Genomic DNA, 17705 nt, shown 5'->3' with positions numbered 1-17705 from the left:
CCTAAGTAGTGCTGATCTCTTTATGTGTTCACTGTATTTAAATTATTAATTTTGATTTAAACAATAATTTCAAGTTTAAAGGAAAAAATATAAGAATAAAATATATTTCAAGTGTTCAGGTTTGACTAGAACTGAAATATCGTGACAGAACCAGAAAATTACAAATATCGATATAAACCATCCTCCAGGTATCTTTTAGTAGCATCCTCCCCTCCCCTCCTCCCTCCTCCTCCTCGTCCAGGTATCTTTTAGTAGCATCCTCCCCTCCTCCCTCCTCCTCCTCATCCAGGTATCTTTTAGTAGCATCCTCCCCTCCTTCCTCCTCCTCCATCCCCCTCCTCCAGGTATCTTTAGTAGCATCCTCCCATCCTCCCTCCCCCTCCTCATCCAGGTACCTTTTAGTAGCATCCCCTCCTCCCAAATGACTTTTTTTTTGAGTATCCCCCTCCCCTCAAAACTCTTTCAGGTATATGTAGCTTCATTAATATCCAAGAAAATAAAACATAACAATATAAGATGGACACAAAATTTGAAATTTCATTCTGTTTTGAATCCTAAATATAATATCTAGTATATCTTAGATAACACGGAAGACGACAAAAATTTTAAAAAATTCCAAAGTTATTTATGTTCTTTGAACTTCCAAACGACAAGTGTAGACATGGGCATTTTCTGAGGTCTGTTTAAACATTCAAGAGGTGTTGGTTTAACGAAGCCCCAGAAGACTGGGAGATGTTTACACACCACATACATTCGATTTTCTATCTATAAGACATTAATCAAAACCATTTTCAAAATCCAATCGTTTTGAAAAATCTTTTGGTGTTTAAAACCCTTGAATTTTCTATACCGGGTCTCAAGACTATTTCCATCCATAGGCAGGTGCAGTCACCTGTTTAAGTCCGATAATGGTTTTGTAAAATTCAGGTCATTTTTGGGACGATGTCAGGTCGGGTATTTTTTTTCATCACTTGTTTGGTTACTTTTATGTCAATTTCCAAATATTTCTGCAATTTCTAGATATCGACCAAAATGTTCGACATTTCGATCAAAATGTTTGTTATTACCACCTGATGTTCGATATTTGACCAAAATATTCGATATTTCCACCAAGCTGTTCGATATTACGACCAAAATGTTCGATCTTTCGACAAAAATGTTTGATATTACGACCAAAATGTTTGATATTAAGACCAAAATGTTTAATATTAAGACCAAAATGTTTGATATTACGAAAAAAAAGGTTTGATATTACGACCAAAATGTTTGATATTACGATCAGAATGTTTGATATTACGACAAAAATGTTTGATTTTTCGACCAAAATGTTCGATATTTTAACCAAAATGTTCAATATTACGGCAAAAATGTTCGATAAATCGACAAAAATGTTTGATATTACGACAAAAATGTTTGATAAATTGACCAAAATGTTTGATAATTTGACCAAAATGTTTGATATTACGACAAACATGCTTGATAAACCGACCAGAATGTTTGATATTACGACATACATGTTTGATAAACCGACCAGAATGTTTGACATTTCAACTAAAACGTTAAGGATTTCTTCTCTTTTGATTCAATATTATATCTATGATATTTATTTAAAATTCGAAACATTTGTTAAAATATAATATTTGTTGATTAGTTTGATATCTTGAGTCCAGTGAAGTGAATTTTCTTGGAGAAATCTGACTGTAGATGAGAATCTCCTTTTGTTCCATCAATAAGCATTGCAACATACACCTAAACCAGGTTTTAAGTAAGTTTGTATCGGCTCAATTTCAAGTTACGTTTACTTCAAAAGTTACAAACCCCCAATCACAACAATACCCTTTCACCCTTGAACTGAGTAACAATGAAGATGAAATTGTCGTTTTTATCTTGAAAACTTTCAATTTCCTTACTTATCTCTGCAGCATAAATCCGCAAGTTACTTCTAGAGAAAACCCCGCATTGGATAAAAAACAAAGTTAACCATAGTTTTTGCTCACACAAGAGTTTAAATGCTAAATCGGATATGGCATATATTTACTTTAACAGAAGGAATCCCGTTATCAGTCCCTTTAAACTTATTTATCTTTATTTTAAATATATTTTTTACCTCGTCGTTTTTATTTAATCTTTGGAAAATGATAACACTTGTTGTAGCGTGCAGGTCATCATCTCTACCTAGAATATATTTAAATTTAGTTTCACAAAAATCTGAAGTGTTCGGAAATCTTTTTATCTTGAAGGTCGAGGTCGTTAAGAACGTGACGGGGTGCGGGTTAGGCATAATGATTTTTGTTAAATATCAGCCAACCTCGCCCACTGGAGCTTTGTGCATTTATGTTTAAAAAAAAACTATTGAGAGTTCTCCCAGAGATGATTACTCAGATAGGTTAAGACTTCAGAGACGATTCCACAGAGAGGTTTAAAATCTATTGACTATTACCTACAGAGGTTGAGAATTCAGAGACTATTACCATGAGAATTTGAAATTTTAGAGACGATTATCTGCAGAGAGGTTGAGCCTTCAGAGAATATTACACAGAGAGGTTGAGACTTCAAAGACGATTACACAGAGAGGTTGAGACTTCAGAGACGATTACACAGAGAGGTTGAGACTTCAGAGAAGTTGAGACTTCAGAGACGAATACACACAGACGTTGAGACTCAGAGACTATTACTAAGAGACGTCGAGACTTCAGAGACGATTACACAGAAAGGTTGAGACTCAGAGACTTTTTACAGAGACGTTGAGACTCAGAGACTATTACCAGAGAGATTGATACTTCAGAAACGATTACTCAGAGAGGTTGAGACTTCAGAGAGGTTGATACTTCAAAGACGAATACAAAGAGACGTTGAGACTTCAGAGACGATTACACAGAATAGTGGAGACTTCAGAGACTAATACACAGAGACTTTACGACTTTAGCGACGATTACCTATAGAGGTTGAGACTTCAGCGACGATTACACAGAGAAGTTGAAACTTCAGAGACTATTTAATTTTCTGTTAAGGTTATTTCAGGGGTTTCAGTTGGAAATTGGCATAACCTTTTTAATTCGTATTTAAAAAATATTTTAGGCTTTATGTCGTCTTTTAATTCTCGTTGTATGTGGAAAGCATTGTAGGAAATGTTTATTAGATCCAAACCGCACTGACCTAGCTACTTTTCTTTAATTTTATACGGTTTATTTTGTAAATAATGTTTACAACATATTGTGGGTTTTTATTGTAAAATGAATATAATATAATGAATATACATTAAACACAATTTGACCTAAATAAAGTTGATTTAACAAATAGTTAATAATTTATTACGATAGATTTTCTTTATCCAAAAATAGTTATTTTTTCGCTAAATTTTGCTCAGTGGGGATGTTATGTTACGTAATTATCCGACATCTTTTCATAAGTAAGGTCTATAAAATATTAAATATATTATAAGGTATTAGGATACAGAAACTTCAACAAACTAGCTATTCATTAATTCTGACCTCAGATTAAATACATTTTCAAATATATGCAATGGTCGTCGTTTATATTAATACAATAAAGACGAAGTAAACAAGAAGCTGTTAATTAGCAGTTTCTCTCTGTTTTTATGTTTATGTGTATCCATGCTGTAGAAATCAAAAATTGAAATCAAAAGTCGTCTTCAATGTATTGATATATACAACGACGACTATGTATATATATATATATATATATATATATATATACATAGTGGATCTAACCTAACTTCTAATCAATATAAAACCTACTTATACCGAATACAGTGTCCTCTTTAACCATCCCAGATGACCGGCCAATTATCTCAGGTCTTGAACCTCCTGATCTCTCCAGAAATAGGTCAACACTCAGCTAAACAAACCAATATTATTATTAAATAAAATTATAATTTTTACAACTTTTAATTACTACTGAAAAGGACTGTCGCGTAAGCTTAAGTGAGGGGCATGCCTGATTCACAGCAGATACCCCTGAAACCTTTTTCTGATAAATAATGTTGAAGATATCTTCGTTTTCATTGCCTGAAAAGTGTTTTATTCTAATATTCCTCAAATAGAAATGTGCCGGTCACGTTTGTTGAGAAACCACAATTGAAAATAATTAGTTAAAAAACATGGACATCTAATTAATACTTGATCAGATCAAGCTTTGAAAGATACCGTTACGCACATGGAGGGTCACTTGAAATTATGTTCGGTAATTTTTCCAAAGGCCTTCCCAAGGGTATTTTCCCAAGTGGCAACTTCCCAAATGTGCAATTTCCCAAGCACCAACTTCCCAAGTATGTCCTAGGCGTAGCGTTCGGCCCCCCTAGTCCATCCTAGCCGCAGCGTTCGGCCCCATTGCAGACTGCGGCGCCTCAGAAGGCCTAACCTAACCTTTGGGAAGTTGCCGCTTGAAAAATTGCACATTTGGGAACTTGCCGCTTGGAAAATTGCACATTTGGGAAGTCGCTATTTGGGAAAATGTCTTCGGGAAAGTACCTAGCACCCTTGAAATTACGTCTACAGTCCCTTTAATCGGGAAATCGAGAGGATAATTAATTAACATTAATTATCCCCACTTAATCCATGGTCCCGGAGAACGAGCATCGCGATGGAGGTCTCAAAAGTTCAAGTTATAATATTTTATCTCAAATCTGCTCCTGGATAAACTTTTTTGAGATTTTTCTCATGACAGAGAGATTTAGTTCAACAACAACAACGCTGAGATTTGAATGACGACCTAAGGCTGTTTATGACGAATTGGAGGTTGAACTGGATATATAGTCGTTTAATTGTATCATGTATAATTATTTATTTTGCAAATATTAAACAAGTGTTAAGCAGCATGTTACAGTTAGACCCTAAATGAGCCATACATCGAAAGAATTTATCAAATGTCGTCTTGTCAATTTTCCGATGGGTTTTATACTATTTTACGTAAATCTCAGTATTTGCGAAAATAAATAAACAACCATGAATATGCAGGAACAGTTTTAAAGAGCTTGATATAATCATTTAATTAAAAAACTTAATATCTGTATGGCTTATCTAGGGTTTAACTATAGCAGGAATGTAAAGGAAAGGACTCAAAAAGTTTCGGACAGTCGTCTCTAGCGTACCATTTTGATTGGGTAACCCTGTCTTTACAGGGAAGCAAAGCTAGTTTTCCTCCCTAGGACAGAAAAGACAACTCACCATATGTCCTCTAACTGCTACAAAGAGTCCTGTAAAAGTGAACTGATAAACACCGTCCTGCTCTACCCTAAACCGTCCTGTCCTGGCATTCATCCCTGGAGTTTGGATACTGCACGCATTGTAGGTTATGATAGATTCATCTTTCACAGAGGTGGTTCGGTGGCAGGAGAAGGTTGGAGGCATCACTAAAATGGGATTTTAAATCGAAAAAAAATATGTTTAAACATGTTTAAAGATCTTAATTGTAACTTGAAATGGGGGTTCATATAAAGAGTATCTTTAAGAGTCTGGACTCTGGATGTTACTATGCTTGGAAACTTAACTTTCGCTTTAAAAGTCAACATACTCAACTTATAAACCAAGCTAAGAACATTTCTGTGGTTTTGCCAAGTTTCTCAATAAAAATTTCAACAAATTGGTAAAGGAGTTTAATGAGTTATGATCGGAAATTTATACTATACAGACAAACAGAGATTACTACTATTGTGTCCAAACAGTCCCCACACCATGACCCCTAAAAATACCCGAACGTGTACCGTTTACCCGCACTTTGTCGAAAATCTAGATTTGAGCTATTTTTTTCTTTAAAAGTCCACCAACTTTAGCTTAGAATCTAAAAAACCAAGCTAAGAACATTTCTATGATTCGATTTCCCCAATCAAAATTTGAGGCAAATCAGTCCAGGGGTAATGACCTTTGATCGGACAACCAATCAGACAGACAAATAGAGATTACTAAATTATATTTATAGATATATTTGTGTACCACTGATATTATTTCTTTCTTTAAAGTCGCGAAATTCAAAATCAAAAAATCAAGAAATCCCAAGATAAATAAAAGATGAAATAAGAGACACTATGTAAATAGTTAATGCGTAGATAAAGGGTTAAACTTAAACGTCAGCGATTAGAAACATGATGGAAATCTTTTTGTGTAAGGTCTCTAAAAATGAGTATACCCATTGCGTTGACTTGAGCGGTGAGATTTTCCAACTTCTGTCTGAGTTCCTCTACAAGATCAGGATCTGGCAATAAAGATGAAATTAGGATTTTTTTTTATAAAACTTCTAATACTGTTATCGTCGTATATATCAATAAAAAGAAGACGACTTTCTGTTTAATTTTGATTTCTACATAGCTTTCAGTCATTGATATACATAAACATATGAAGTTGTCAATAAACAGCTTCTCTTTGTTTACTTGTAAACTTGTAATTTAAAAAAATCTTGTTAGAAATCAAAACTTAAAATTGTCTTTATTGTATTGATAAAAACGCCGACCACTATGGTGTCATTGATAAATAATAGATATCTAAACCATATTAGTCCTAAATTGAGTTTGTGATTGATTTGTTTTTGCAATAAGTGACAATCTAGTCTACATAGACGATATGAAAAATATTACTGCTTTATCTACAAAAATCAGATTTGAATTACATTATCAAAATAGGAAATAATAGATTATCTAATTTCTCTGAGAGTGTTTGCAGATATTATTGAGCCCTTAACAAGGGATTTCAACATGATAAAAGAACACTGCACACTCAGGAGAAGTCCCTGTTATACATGAACCAAATCAAGGTGTTTTTGTGTATTGTGCAGTCAGAGAAATAATTAGCATCAGCAAAACAAAAACAAGAAGAAACAAAAGATTCACACAAACAAACTTTAAACAGGATAAAAACATGCTGAACCTTTCTCTAAAATATTTGTAAACTGTACCGACAGGTTTTTGAGTGGAAGGCGGTTGTGTAGTAGTGGTAGTTGTTGTGGTGGTAGTGGTTGGTGTTGTTATTGTCGTGGTTGTAGTTGTTGTTGTTGTTGTTGTACTGGTTGTAGAGGAATTATCTGTAGTATCCTGGGTTGGAAGACCGGAAGTAGTTTGCTCCAACCTCTCTGAAGAAGAATCACTGGGTTGTGTTGGTCTAGGAGCAATGGACCGTAGGTAGGGATACCCAGATATTTCTGACAAGGACGGCCTAGTTACAGAGGAAGGTGTTGGGAAGGAGGGTGTAGAATAGTTTAGTTCTGGAAGCTTGCTTTCCTCATCCTTTTCGGAGTTTAAAGTGCGATTCATTTGTGATTCAAGACTATCTATGCTCCGGTCAATTGATTCTAAATTTGGGTTCGGAGTAAATACTCCAGGTGGAGTAGTTGGACTGCTAGATGTATCAGACGTAGTTGTTGATCTACTCTTTTGATTGAAGCTCAAAGGTTGCAGAGAGAGAATAGGGTCGGACGGGAAAACGATTTGGTTAGATTTATCCTGGACGGATCCAGTCCTTGTCTCTTCATTAGTCGCCAGTCTCGGAGAAGGACTTGGCATTGAGTTCTCCGACATGAATTGATTTGCAAATCTTAGAGAGATGGAAGGTTTGTCTGAAACCGGAGTAGGTTCGGATGTTATCTCTCTAGCTCCGACATCTATAGAGTTAGAGAGAATAACGTCTGGCGGAGGTTGGATGTTCATCCAACGTCCAACAATCAGAGGTTTATTCCCGGAGTAAGAACTGGATCTACTTAAACCTGAAATATATTCTCAAAACAAACAATATTTGGAATAATGTTGTACAAAATGAAATATAGTATATACATAGCTTTTTAGCAAGTCCCATATATTTTTAAGCATGCAGATCTTTTGATAAATTCAGGTTGGTCGGGGAAATGTGTATATTTGAGCATTTTTATTACTATTTCATGCTAAAAAACTTCAAATATGGTTCAAACAGTTTTCTTAATTTTCGAGAATTTTTCCGTGTTAAATCATTGAACAATGTTCTTTTTCAAAATAAAGAATAAAAAAATGGTAGAAAACACTGATTCCATAATATCAATCTCAGGGTAATAAAAATATACATATATTCTGGGGTTTCCAATCGGAATTCCGTTGCGCGCAATTGCGCGCAATGGTTCCTTCCGCTTGCGCCATTTCATTGCGCGCAATTGCACTATAATTGCGAAAAAAGGAAGCAATTAAATATTCGCGGAATTGCGTTGAATTGCGCGGAATTGCGTGCATCGGAATTGGTTTCATACCTAAAAATCAATAATTTTAAATCTTATACTTACAAATTTATTCAGCAGATACAAGAATGGAATTAAATATCTCTGTTAATTTTAAAGTAATCGAGGCCATGGAGTGTCACTAGTTTTAATAGTTTTCAAATTTTTAAGTTTCTTGTGGTTAAGCTACTAATTAACAATTTAATATTACACATTTTTCATTTGTTCACATTGGATAAACATTAAAATGGAAACTTTTTTTGGTTAAAATTGTAAGGTTCATTTAATAAAAATTAGATATTTTGCTACAGTGAGAACCAGAAAACTATGGAACAGAAAGACAACATCACAGTGTATTTAATATTATAGTTACAAGTCGAACAAAATTACTTAGTAACTTATTAAATCACTTATCCAGTTACATGGGACTGCTTGAGTCTAAACTGTCGTCTTCCTATGCAAGAGTTTTCTGCACATGAATATTATAAAACAAAAGATTAAGTTTAAATTCAATTTTCTTAGCATTTGAGATTGAAATATTAGTGAAGTTCAGTTCCAAGGTTTAAATTGAATATTTTGTTGTTGAAAAGAATTGCGCGCAATAATTAACCGCATTTATTGCGTGCCATAAGGTTTAAATTGAATTTTATTAAAAAATTGAAACACAACGCAAGAAAGTTGGACGGAATTGCGCGCTATAGGGCGCAATTCCATTGGATTTCTTGCGCGCAATTATTACGGAATTGCGCGCAAGGGCTCGCAATTGCGCGCAAGTAAAATCACTTGCGTTGGAAACCCTAATATATTTACAAGGACTGAAGAGAAAAGAAGGACAAAAGTATTTTTCAAGAAAGAGTTCAAAGTGCGCAGATTCTTGTGCGTAAAAATCCAAATCAAAGAGTCGTGTGCACTGAAACATTTCTTTACCTGGAGCTGTTCTTGGCTCCAGAGATCTAGGGGAGATCTGTTTTTCATCAATCCCTAAAATTTAAGAGATTTAAATTTTTTTATTTCTCATAACTCAATGAAGCCCTTGATTAAAAAAATTATATAATTAAAATAGATATTAAATAAATTCTACAAGTTAGAATCGCATCTTCTTAAAAATGATGAAATATTGCACACGGTAAAATGCAATACTTTCATCAATCCCATGATTAAAAAAAAATTTATTTCTCGGAATAAAATGAAGCTTTTGATTTAAAGAATATAAATATCTAATAAAAACTATATTAGATTTGTGTCACTAAAGAGTCGTTTTTTGGCCCCCTTTTCAGTTGACGCATGCAGTTGAATGAATTATTCAAAGGCTTAAGAACAAGATTTTGTTAATTATTTATTTGACGAGACGAAAATAGTGATTCAGAAACCAGGGGCGTACGAGGGGAGTCCGGGCACCCCCGCTCCCCCTTACTTTAAAATATCACTTTTTCCCTAAACTAAGAAAGTTTCATTAAAAAAAGCTTTATAATGGAGATTAATATTTAATATAATGGAGATCAAAATGTTTTAGTTCTAACAAATCAAGGTTTCTTTTGATCTTGGAAAGCTCATCAATGGATCTTCTTGTAGAACAGGAAGCATCAGAACAGCTACCAGAAGCTTCAAAAATGCTTCTAGAAAATCAGAACTTCTCCTAGAACCATCAGGACTGCTATTAAAAACTTCGAAACTACTTCCAGAAGCATCAGGACTGCAACCAACTACTTCCAGAAGCATCAGGACTGCAACCAACTACTACCAGAAGCATCAGGACTGCAACCAACTACTACCAGGAGCATCAAGACTGCAACCATCTACTACCAGAAGCATCAAGACTGCAACCAACTACTACCAGAAGCATCAAGACTGCAACCAACTACTACCAGAAGCATCAAGATTGCAACCAACTACTACCAGAAGCATCAAGACTGCAACCAACTACTACCAGAAGTTTCAGGGTTTCTACCAGACGCACCAGGACGGCTGCTAGAAGCTTCATGACGGCTGCTTTAGTTTCAAATTAAGCTTGTTTGAAGCTTCTCTGATTAGCAAAATTTCCTATTGATTACCTATTGGAAGCAAGGCAGTTGGCCTAGGGGCAGGGCTTTAAAACTTTGATGCTATTATTTATGAAATCCTGAGTCAGCGCCTGAACCTGAACTTGATCCTGAGTCTGCGCCTGAACCTGAACCTGAGAATGAAGCTGGTCCAGAATCTGAAACTGAACTTGAAATCGAACTAAAACCACCTGTGAACATTGCAAACCCAGTTTTTACTTTCTGTGAAGAAAAAGATTGTACAGTTTGCCCAGTTAGACACAACGCAATGAGAGCATATGAAAAAGTAGACAACCAAATTAAATATCAGTTGGTTAATAACTACAGGAAGTTCTGTTGTTCCTAGCAATGGATGACGAGGGAGTCAGCTGCGAAATATCACTGGCATTCAAAGTCTAATCTGTGTCTATCATATGAATCATTTATATAGAAAATAAATAATGTAGTTTTTCCATTTATGAAAGTTGTAAACTTGTAATACAATTGTAATATCTTAATCTCTGCTACAAAATAAATATTTAGATCTAAAAAAAATTATTTATGAAAATACCTAAATTTGAGGACCCTAATATTCACCTTTTAAAAGTTATCGCATAAACAAACCCTATTTTAATATCATTTTGTATGCGCACATTGGATCATTTTTATATCTGCACATTTCATTTTTATACTTCAATTTGTTCATGCCTATTTAGAAGCATATACATGTGTCATTTCAAATTTTTTTAGATAATCCGGATTATCTAAATGTGAACTTTGATTTTCTAAAGACAACGAGAAAATTTGGTTGGTTTTCTAAGCCTTGAGACCGTGGCAGTTTACACCAATACTGAGACCGTAGCTTCTGAAACTCGGAAAATTTCAATAACAAATTGATACCTCTTTTTTAATCGCACTTTTTAGTCATAAAAAGCCAAAATATGAAGAAACTAATTTTGTAAAAGTTTAAAAATATACATTTCGCAGTTGCCTGATTGACTTCAGACAGAAATTTACATTTTGAGCAACATTGCAACATTGCTACTATACTATACATTGCTACTCTTTTGCTGTCTTATTTGGAACTGTAGTTCATTGAATGAAGTAAACCTTAGTTTTAGTATAATTACGCACATCAAATGTATTATTATGGACGTGCACTTTACTCTATATGATCAAATAGTTTGCATAATTAAAAATGTTATCAATATTTTTTCAAAAAAGGGAGTTTTAAGGGGGGCACAATGTTGCAAAGGGGGGGGGGGCACAACAACAAAAAAATGTGCCCCCTCTACACAAATGCTTTCGTACGCTCCTGTCACACACATTTACAATTTATTCCAATTAGACGCGCACATCCGACACCTATTGAATCAAGAGACTGCAGAGAGGGGGCGGGTATTTTAAAGCAAAAATTGTACGTTGATATTTTGTTTTGTATTTTCATCTAAAATTGAATGAGTTGCTTCCAAAATCATCGTTTCTTAGACAAAGTTTAGATGGAATCTGTTGTGAATCGTTGATGGCTTTAAAATGATAAATTATTCTACAGATTCATTATTTTCAAACCAACTTTTTTCCATCCAACATTTTTCCATTCAACATTTGTCAATTTTACATTTTTCAATCAAACATTTTTCTATTCAACATTCTTCAATTTAACATTTTTCAATCCAACATTTTTCCAGCCAACATTTTTCCAGCCAACATTTGTCAATCCAACATTCCTCAATCCAACATTTGTCAATCAAGAATTTTTCCATCCAACATTTTTCCATCCAACAATCTTCAATCAAACATTTTTCCATTCAACATTTTTCCATCCAACATTTGTCAATCCAACATTTTTCAATCAAATATTTTTTTATCCAACATTTTTCCATCCAACAATCTTCAATCAAACATTTTCCATCCAACATTCTGCAATCCAACATTTTTCCATCCAACATTTGTCCATCCAACATTTTTCCATCCAACATTCTGCAATCCAACATTTCTCCATCCAACATTTTTTAATCCAACATTTGTCAATCCAACATTTTTCCATCAAACATTCTTCAATCCAACATTTTTCAATCCAACATTCTTCAATCCACCTTTTTTCATTCAACAACCTTCAATCCAACATTTTTCCTTCCAACATTTTTTCATCCAACATTTTCCAAGGAGTAGTTCACTCTCTGCTATATCTTCGGTCAGTTTACTGCAATTTACTGCAGAACGCAACGAAAGCTTAGTTAAGGGTTAGTTGCGTACCGCCGGTTAAACCAGTTCTCTTTTACGCAGGGCTAAAGAGAAGTGGTTTAATTGAGTCTACGTAGTTCAACTACTTCTTACATTTGTTAATCTGGTTCCAGGATTTGATGAAAGCTAGGTATGAGTAATGGCTTCTATACTTTCGTTTATGAATAATAAATGTAAACCAATAACTGAAACTTTAATTCAAGGTGAAACCTACAGGACTCAAACAATTTAGTTTTTAATCTATGTTTTAAGAAAATTAGAAAATTCCTTATAAAAAACAGTGATAAAATCATTTCATCTTTTGAGAATAACTTCTTAAAATATGATAAACCTGACTTCTCCGTCCTTACCTTGATCCGGGTCCAGAGTAAAGTTTACGTGAGGGTTGGTTTGATTCTCCAGGTCCCCAGTATACCCTTGATCTCCAATATTCCCCTGGTCTCCTTGGATCTTCTCTGGGTCTAATCTACCCTCTGGGCCCCACTGTTGCTCCGGGTGTCTATGTCTATCTGGAAACTCTCCGATCCTTCCCTGAACCAATCCCAATCCTACAAATATGGAGACTGTTATATAACCTGAGCTGAAATGGTGGATATCAGGATTAAGGCTTAATACACTCATTTTCTTAATCTCCAGATTAAATATTGCTTGCTCTCCTCATGAATTTAATCTTCAGATTAAATAATAGATCGGGATTAAGGATATTTCATTCTAAAGTTTTCAGCTCAGTAAAATGACTTTAATTATATATTGAAGAAATTTGTATTTATGAAATGAAGCGCAAATTTTTATTACGCCGCGCAGGTTTTTCACTAAACCAGCATTTTGAGCTCCTTTTAACACTGAATCCTTGGCTCCCTTGGGACATGATTACAACAAAGTTTAAAGAAATATAAAAAGGAACGCTTCTAGGGAACAAATTAAACAATTTGACTTAAACATTTTTTTGTTTAAGAAGACCAAGAGTGTGGAGGGTGTTTCAATTAGAAAAAAGACGGTTATTATGACCACAATTAATTATATTTTGATGGATCAAAACCATATTTGTATTTTAGTTCTATCAATCATTCTGAATAATTAATGTGACCAGAACACAAAACTATTTAAGTAATTTACAATGGTTCCCAGAAAACTATGGAATACACCAACGACTTTAAGACTAAATATTTTGCTTCAAACAGTCCAATGAACATGAGACGCAACAATTGTGTCTAGTGTACACTGACCCGGACCCAATTCACATAATAACTTTATTTTTAAGTTAATTATAGTGCACCAAAATATTCCAGTATATAAAGATCACTGTATAAACTTGGATTTAACAGAAACAACATTATACCGGTTCCCTACTTTTTCCAAGTGCAAGTTTTTGCCACAAATTTAATTTTCTAATTCCTATATCTTTGCAACCTGATTGTGTAAACCTTTGATATTTTAAACTTAAATTATGTGTTTCGACATAAATTAAATAATGACATTGGGTTGCAAAGATATAGTGATTAGAAAATTGAATTTTTGGCAAAAGCTCAATTCCTTTGAAGACAACATTTAAGCAATCTTTTCTGCAATTGATGTTGTTAAAAGAAAATAATTTTACCAGTTTGCTGTGGTCTTTCTATTCCATAATTTGATGGGTCACATGATCAGGGTTCTCATTTGTAATAATTAAATCTTTTCTGCAACTTGTCATATACCTGAGGCCGAATTTTAAGAATTTAAATCGCGTCGCTGAACCGCCAAAAATCGGTTTCAATTCTCAAATTTGAGACGCGTCTCAAATTCTTTAAATTCGGCCTCTGGTGTACTTTTAAAGGTTATTATGAACAAAAATCTGTGTTTTTAAAATATTAAGCTCTGAGAAGAAGGTTCAGTAAGCTCGGTACCTTCATAATGATGGTGCATCTTGTTAAAGAGAATCAGGATTAGACAAATAGTTAAAACATCTACTGCGAGCAGAGCGAGTACTCCGTAGCAGGTGGACGTTTTCCTATGGGAGCAGGTTTCACACGGAGTAGGACGATAGTTCCAGCTCTCTCCAAACTCAGAACCTAAACAATATTCAAAATACAGGGTGTCCCGATAAACATGGGAATTCAGTAACGAATCCGAGCTCGGCTTTGTTAAGAATTAGTTTTGTAATACCTGATTTCAAAAGCCATAATCTAATTATATTTCTACTATAGACTTTATGAGTAGGTATCACTATACCAAACCAAAGAATTATTTAAAAAGACGATATCGAATTCGTCACTGAATTTTTTTTTGTAACCGATAAACGTAAAAACGGCTGAACCGATCGGGTACAAATATTTTATGGGACCTCACGAGCACAAGGAAGGTTTATGGAAGCTCAGAAAAACTAAAAAATGGTCTACACAAAATTTTTTGGTTTCAGTAAAATTTTGAAAATCCAGGAAATAAAATTGTAAATTCGCAAAACTTGTCATCATTTTTTTATCGAAGAATAAAATTGTGAAAGATTGAGCAGCAATTAAAAGTTAAAATAGAATATGGTTTATCTTCTTTATTTTAAAATATTTTCATGTTTACTGTTCTGTTTTCTTTATTTACCATCTAACGAAGGTCGTCTTTTCCTTGACCCACACTGTCCAATATCAACCTTCTTCTTTAATCCTGGAATCTTGAGAGAGAATCCTTTACTCCCCCTGGATCTTCGTAACCCGCTCCGTCCTCTATGATCAGGATCTGTAAACTCCGTCTTGCAGCTCAGGGTTGGGGATCTGGGTACAAGTAAATTGATAACTTTGTTATTTTAAAGGTATGTAATCTCCAAAGATTGGTGTACAGGGTTCACCACAAAGAATTGAGATTTTAGAGATGCCTGTACAAAAATAGCCATCCAAAATCTCATTCTTTGTGGGTATCCCTGTACATCAATAGCATTGTTGTTATCTATATCGGGATAAAGTTTCGTGATTTAATAATGCATTGAGGTTGGATTTTCCCAGATCTATGGCATTGAGATTTGAAAGTTGTCATAAAATAAGGAGAGCAGGTATTAATGTAATCAAGTTACATGATCCAGCTGGGTCATGTATAAGTTTTTAAGTTTGATTTGATGTGGTTGAACAAAGGAAATATTGACTTTGTATTTATTTTTTCTTTAAATTTAGATTTTCAGAGTGCGTTCTTCGTAGACATTTGATACCTAGATCTGGCAGTCTTGGATCCGTCCTTAGACCCGGAGTAAACCGGATCTCCTAGATCTATACACTCCAAGGGTGAAGGTTCTCCGATGACCCTGTGCCCCTCTGGTACCGGAGCAAGGTGCAGGTTTGTTCTCCTGCTCTCTTTTCTTTGTAGAGATTCCTGGATATATTTAAACCTAGAGATCTAGTACACAGTGAAAATATTAGTTTATATATATATTTATATATATATATATATCATTGTAATCTTGTCCTTTTCTTCATGACAAATTAAAAGAAGTGAACAAATTGGAGGTTTAAACTGTTATTTCCCAAACTTGGTTTTTTGAAAATACTCGAATCTGTTGCCACTTTTTGATAATTGTTTATAGAATATATAGGTTATATAAAGGGTTACCAGTAAAGGATAATACTTCAGAGACGACTGACGGGTTTTATTCTGTCTTTTTCTTACGTCAATGGTTCTGTGCACCTGTAAACTTGTTTCCTATTTTCACTTATGATTAAAAATACCAACATAAAATTATATTTAACTCATTGTAGGCAATTAAACCTTTAGCTTGTCGTATTTAAAGTGTTTACGGTCTTCATTTAAGTCTCATCCTTTTTGGGTACCCCTTTATTTCTCGTTCCATAATGTGTACCTGAGTAGGTTTCATCTCTTGTGTTCCGTCCTTAAAACTCTCACTCAAAAACTGACGGAACGAGTTTTTCCTCTCTTCTTTGTGGGGTTTCCTATCGGAGTCTTTTCCATTAAACACATTCATCTTGTTGAAATAATCCTTCTCCACATCGTCCTCAGCTATAGTTGGGACGGAACTATCAGGAGCAGTTCCAAATATTCTCGGATCATAGACAACCTTAGATCTGGACTTGTCCTGGGTTCCATTTACTGACTGGGATAAATCAACCTTTACACTCTTGAGAAAGGTTTCAGGCAAGCTCTGGCTTAGGTTGTCTACTCCTCTCTCCACCTTGAGTAATCCGTTCTCCGATCTACCCGTTCTGTTTTCTTTAGTTCGGTTTCTCTTGGTTTCATTGGGTGAAGATGCTGAGGATTGATAACCCTGATCCTCGTTGGAGTTTATATATTTACCGTTCTGATAAACCTTCGTAATTGAGCTCCCCAGGTTTAAACTCTTGTCGGTAGAAAACTGCTGAGAGAGACTTGAAGATATTCCCTCGCTTCCTGATGAACTGTTCCCCTTAGAGTTAGGACGGGAAGAGAATGAATCTTCGTCATTATCTGTATCGTCGGCGAATGATCCCGAGTTCTTTCCGTTCCGAAAATCTTCGGACGCTTTTCCTGATCCTTGATCCTTCCCCCCTCGTCTATTAGCCTCGTTAATAAGATTATTAAACTCAAAATCACTTTCTTTCCTGGAATTTATTTCGGCGTAGAATATCTTATGTTCGTCTATCTGCCCCTGCTTTCCGCCGTCTACCAACCCGCTCCGCCTGTCTGCGGCGGAGAAGTCCTCTTGAAATTCGTCCACAACCGTCAAGGACGGAGCAGAAGTAATATCTCGATCATGTACATAAAGTTCTCCTCGAAGTTGGGCAAGTTTTGCCTTCCTCTCCGCGAGAAGGTCTTTATTTTCCATTTTTAACCTGGTTCAACCAGCAGGATACATCTTTACTCCAGGTTCATGAAACCTTAACTGCTCCGAGTATGAAAAGAGTATAAGTGGTTGGATATGGATACGACTTTTCTCAAACAGGGATAAATAATACTTTTTTTAATCCTTTAACATTCATATACACAAATCAGGGGGTAAAAGGAATTTTTCTTTTTCTAAAATTGAAATAGTAATTTTTTATTATGTTAAACGCATTTATGTTGGGTTTGCTAGGTATCCATGGAGACCTAACACATACTGAGGGGTGAGAAAGTTAGAATTCCTAACCCTAAAACTTTGGTCGATAAAATATATAATTCGCCAACACTTTCAAGCAGGAAGTATATTATTCATGTTTCAAGGTTTAAACCATTTAATCTTTAGAAAGTCCGGAACAGATAATATTTCTCTGTTCCAGGTTGTACCCGGAGAAGGACTGAATCCTAGAATACCCTTGAAATAGGACC

At 34.8% G+C, this 17705-nt stretch overlaps 1 protein-coding gene across 3 annotated transcripts; it reads right to left on the bottom strand.

Annotated features, from left to right (window-relative positions):
• Nucleotides 1–1586: 1586 nt before the first annotated feature.
• On the bottom strand, nucleotides 1587–17670 carry LOC111713649 (serine-rich adhesin for platelets). Of its 3 annotated transcripts, none has more exons than XM_023488569.1 (12): nucleotides 16264–17670; nucleotides 15619–15779; nucleotides 15021–15190; nucleotides 14333–14497; nucleotides 12800–12997; nucleotides 9115–9168; nucleotides 6907–7710; nucleotides 6145–6210; nucleotides 5187–5371; nucleotides 3759–3858; nucleotides 2108–2175; nucleotides 1587–1749 (listed from the first exon to the last, which is right to left on the bottom strand). In XM_023488569.1, the coding sequence occupies exons 1-12, from the start codon at nucleotides 17221–17223 to the stop codon at nucleotides 1648–1650; spliced, it is 3033 nt and encodes a 1010-aa protein (XP_023344337.1). In that variant the 5' UTR covers nucleotides 17224–17670; the 3' UTR covers nucleotides 1587–1647. The 3 variants fall into 3 exon arrangements, with proteins under 3 accessions (XP_023344337.1, XP_023344338.1, XP_023344339.1); XM_023488570.1 differs by having other exon boundaries at nucleotides 3765–3858; XM_023488571.1 differs by lacking the exon at nucleotides 6907–7710 and having other exon boundaries at nucleotides 16264–17665.
• Between the last annotated feature and the right edge of the window lie 35 nt (nucleotides 17671–17705).

This window comes from Eurytemora carolleeae, unplaced genomic scaffold (assembly GCF_000591075.1).
Source record: "Eurytemora carolleeae unplaced genomic scaffold, Eaff_2.0 scaffold1403, whole genome shotgun sequence".
Taxonomy (NCBI): domain Eukaryota; kingdom Metazoa; phylum Arthropoda; class Copepoda; order Calanoida; family Temoridae; genus Eurytemora; species Eurytemora carolleeae.
This window is presented reverse-complemented; position numbering and strand designations above follow the sequence as displayed.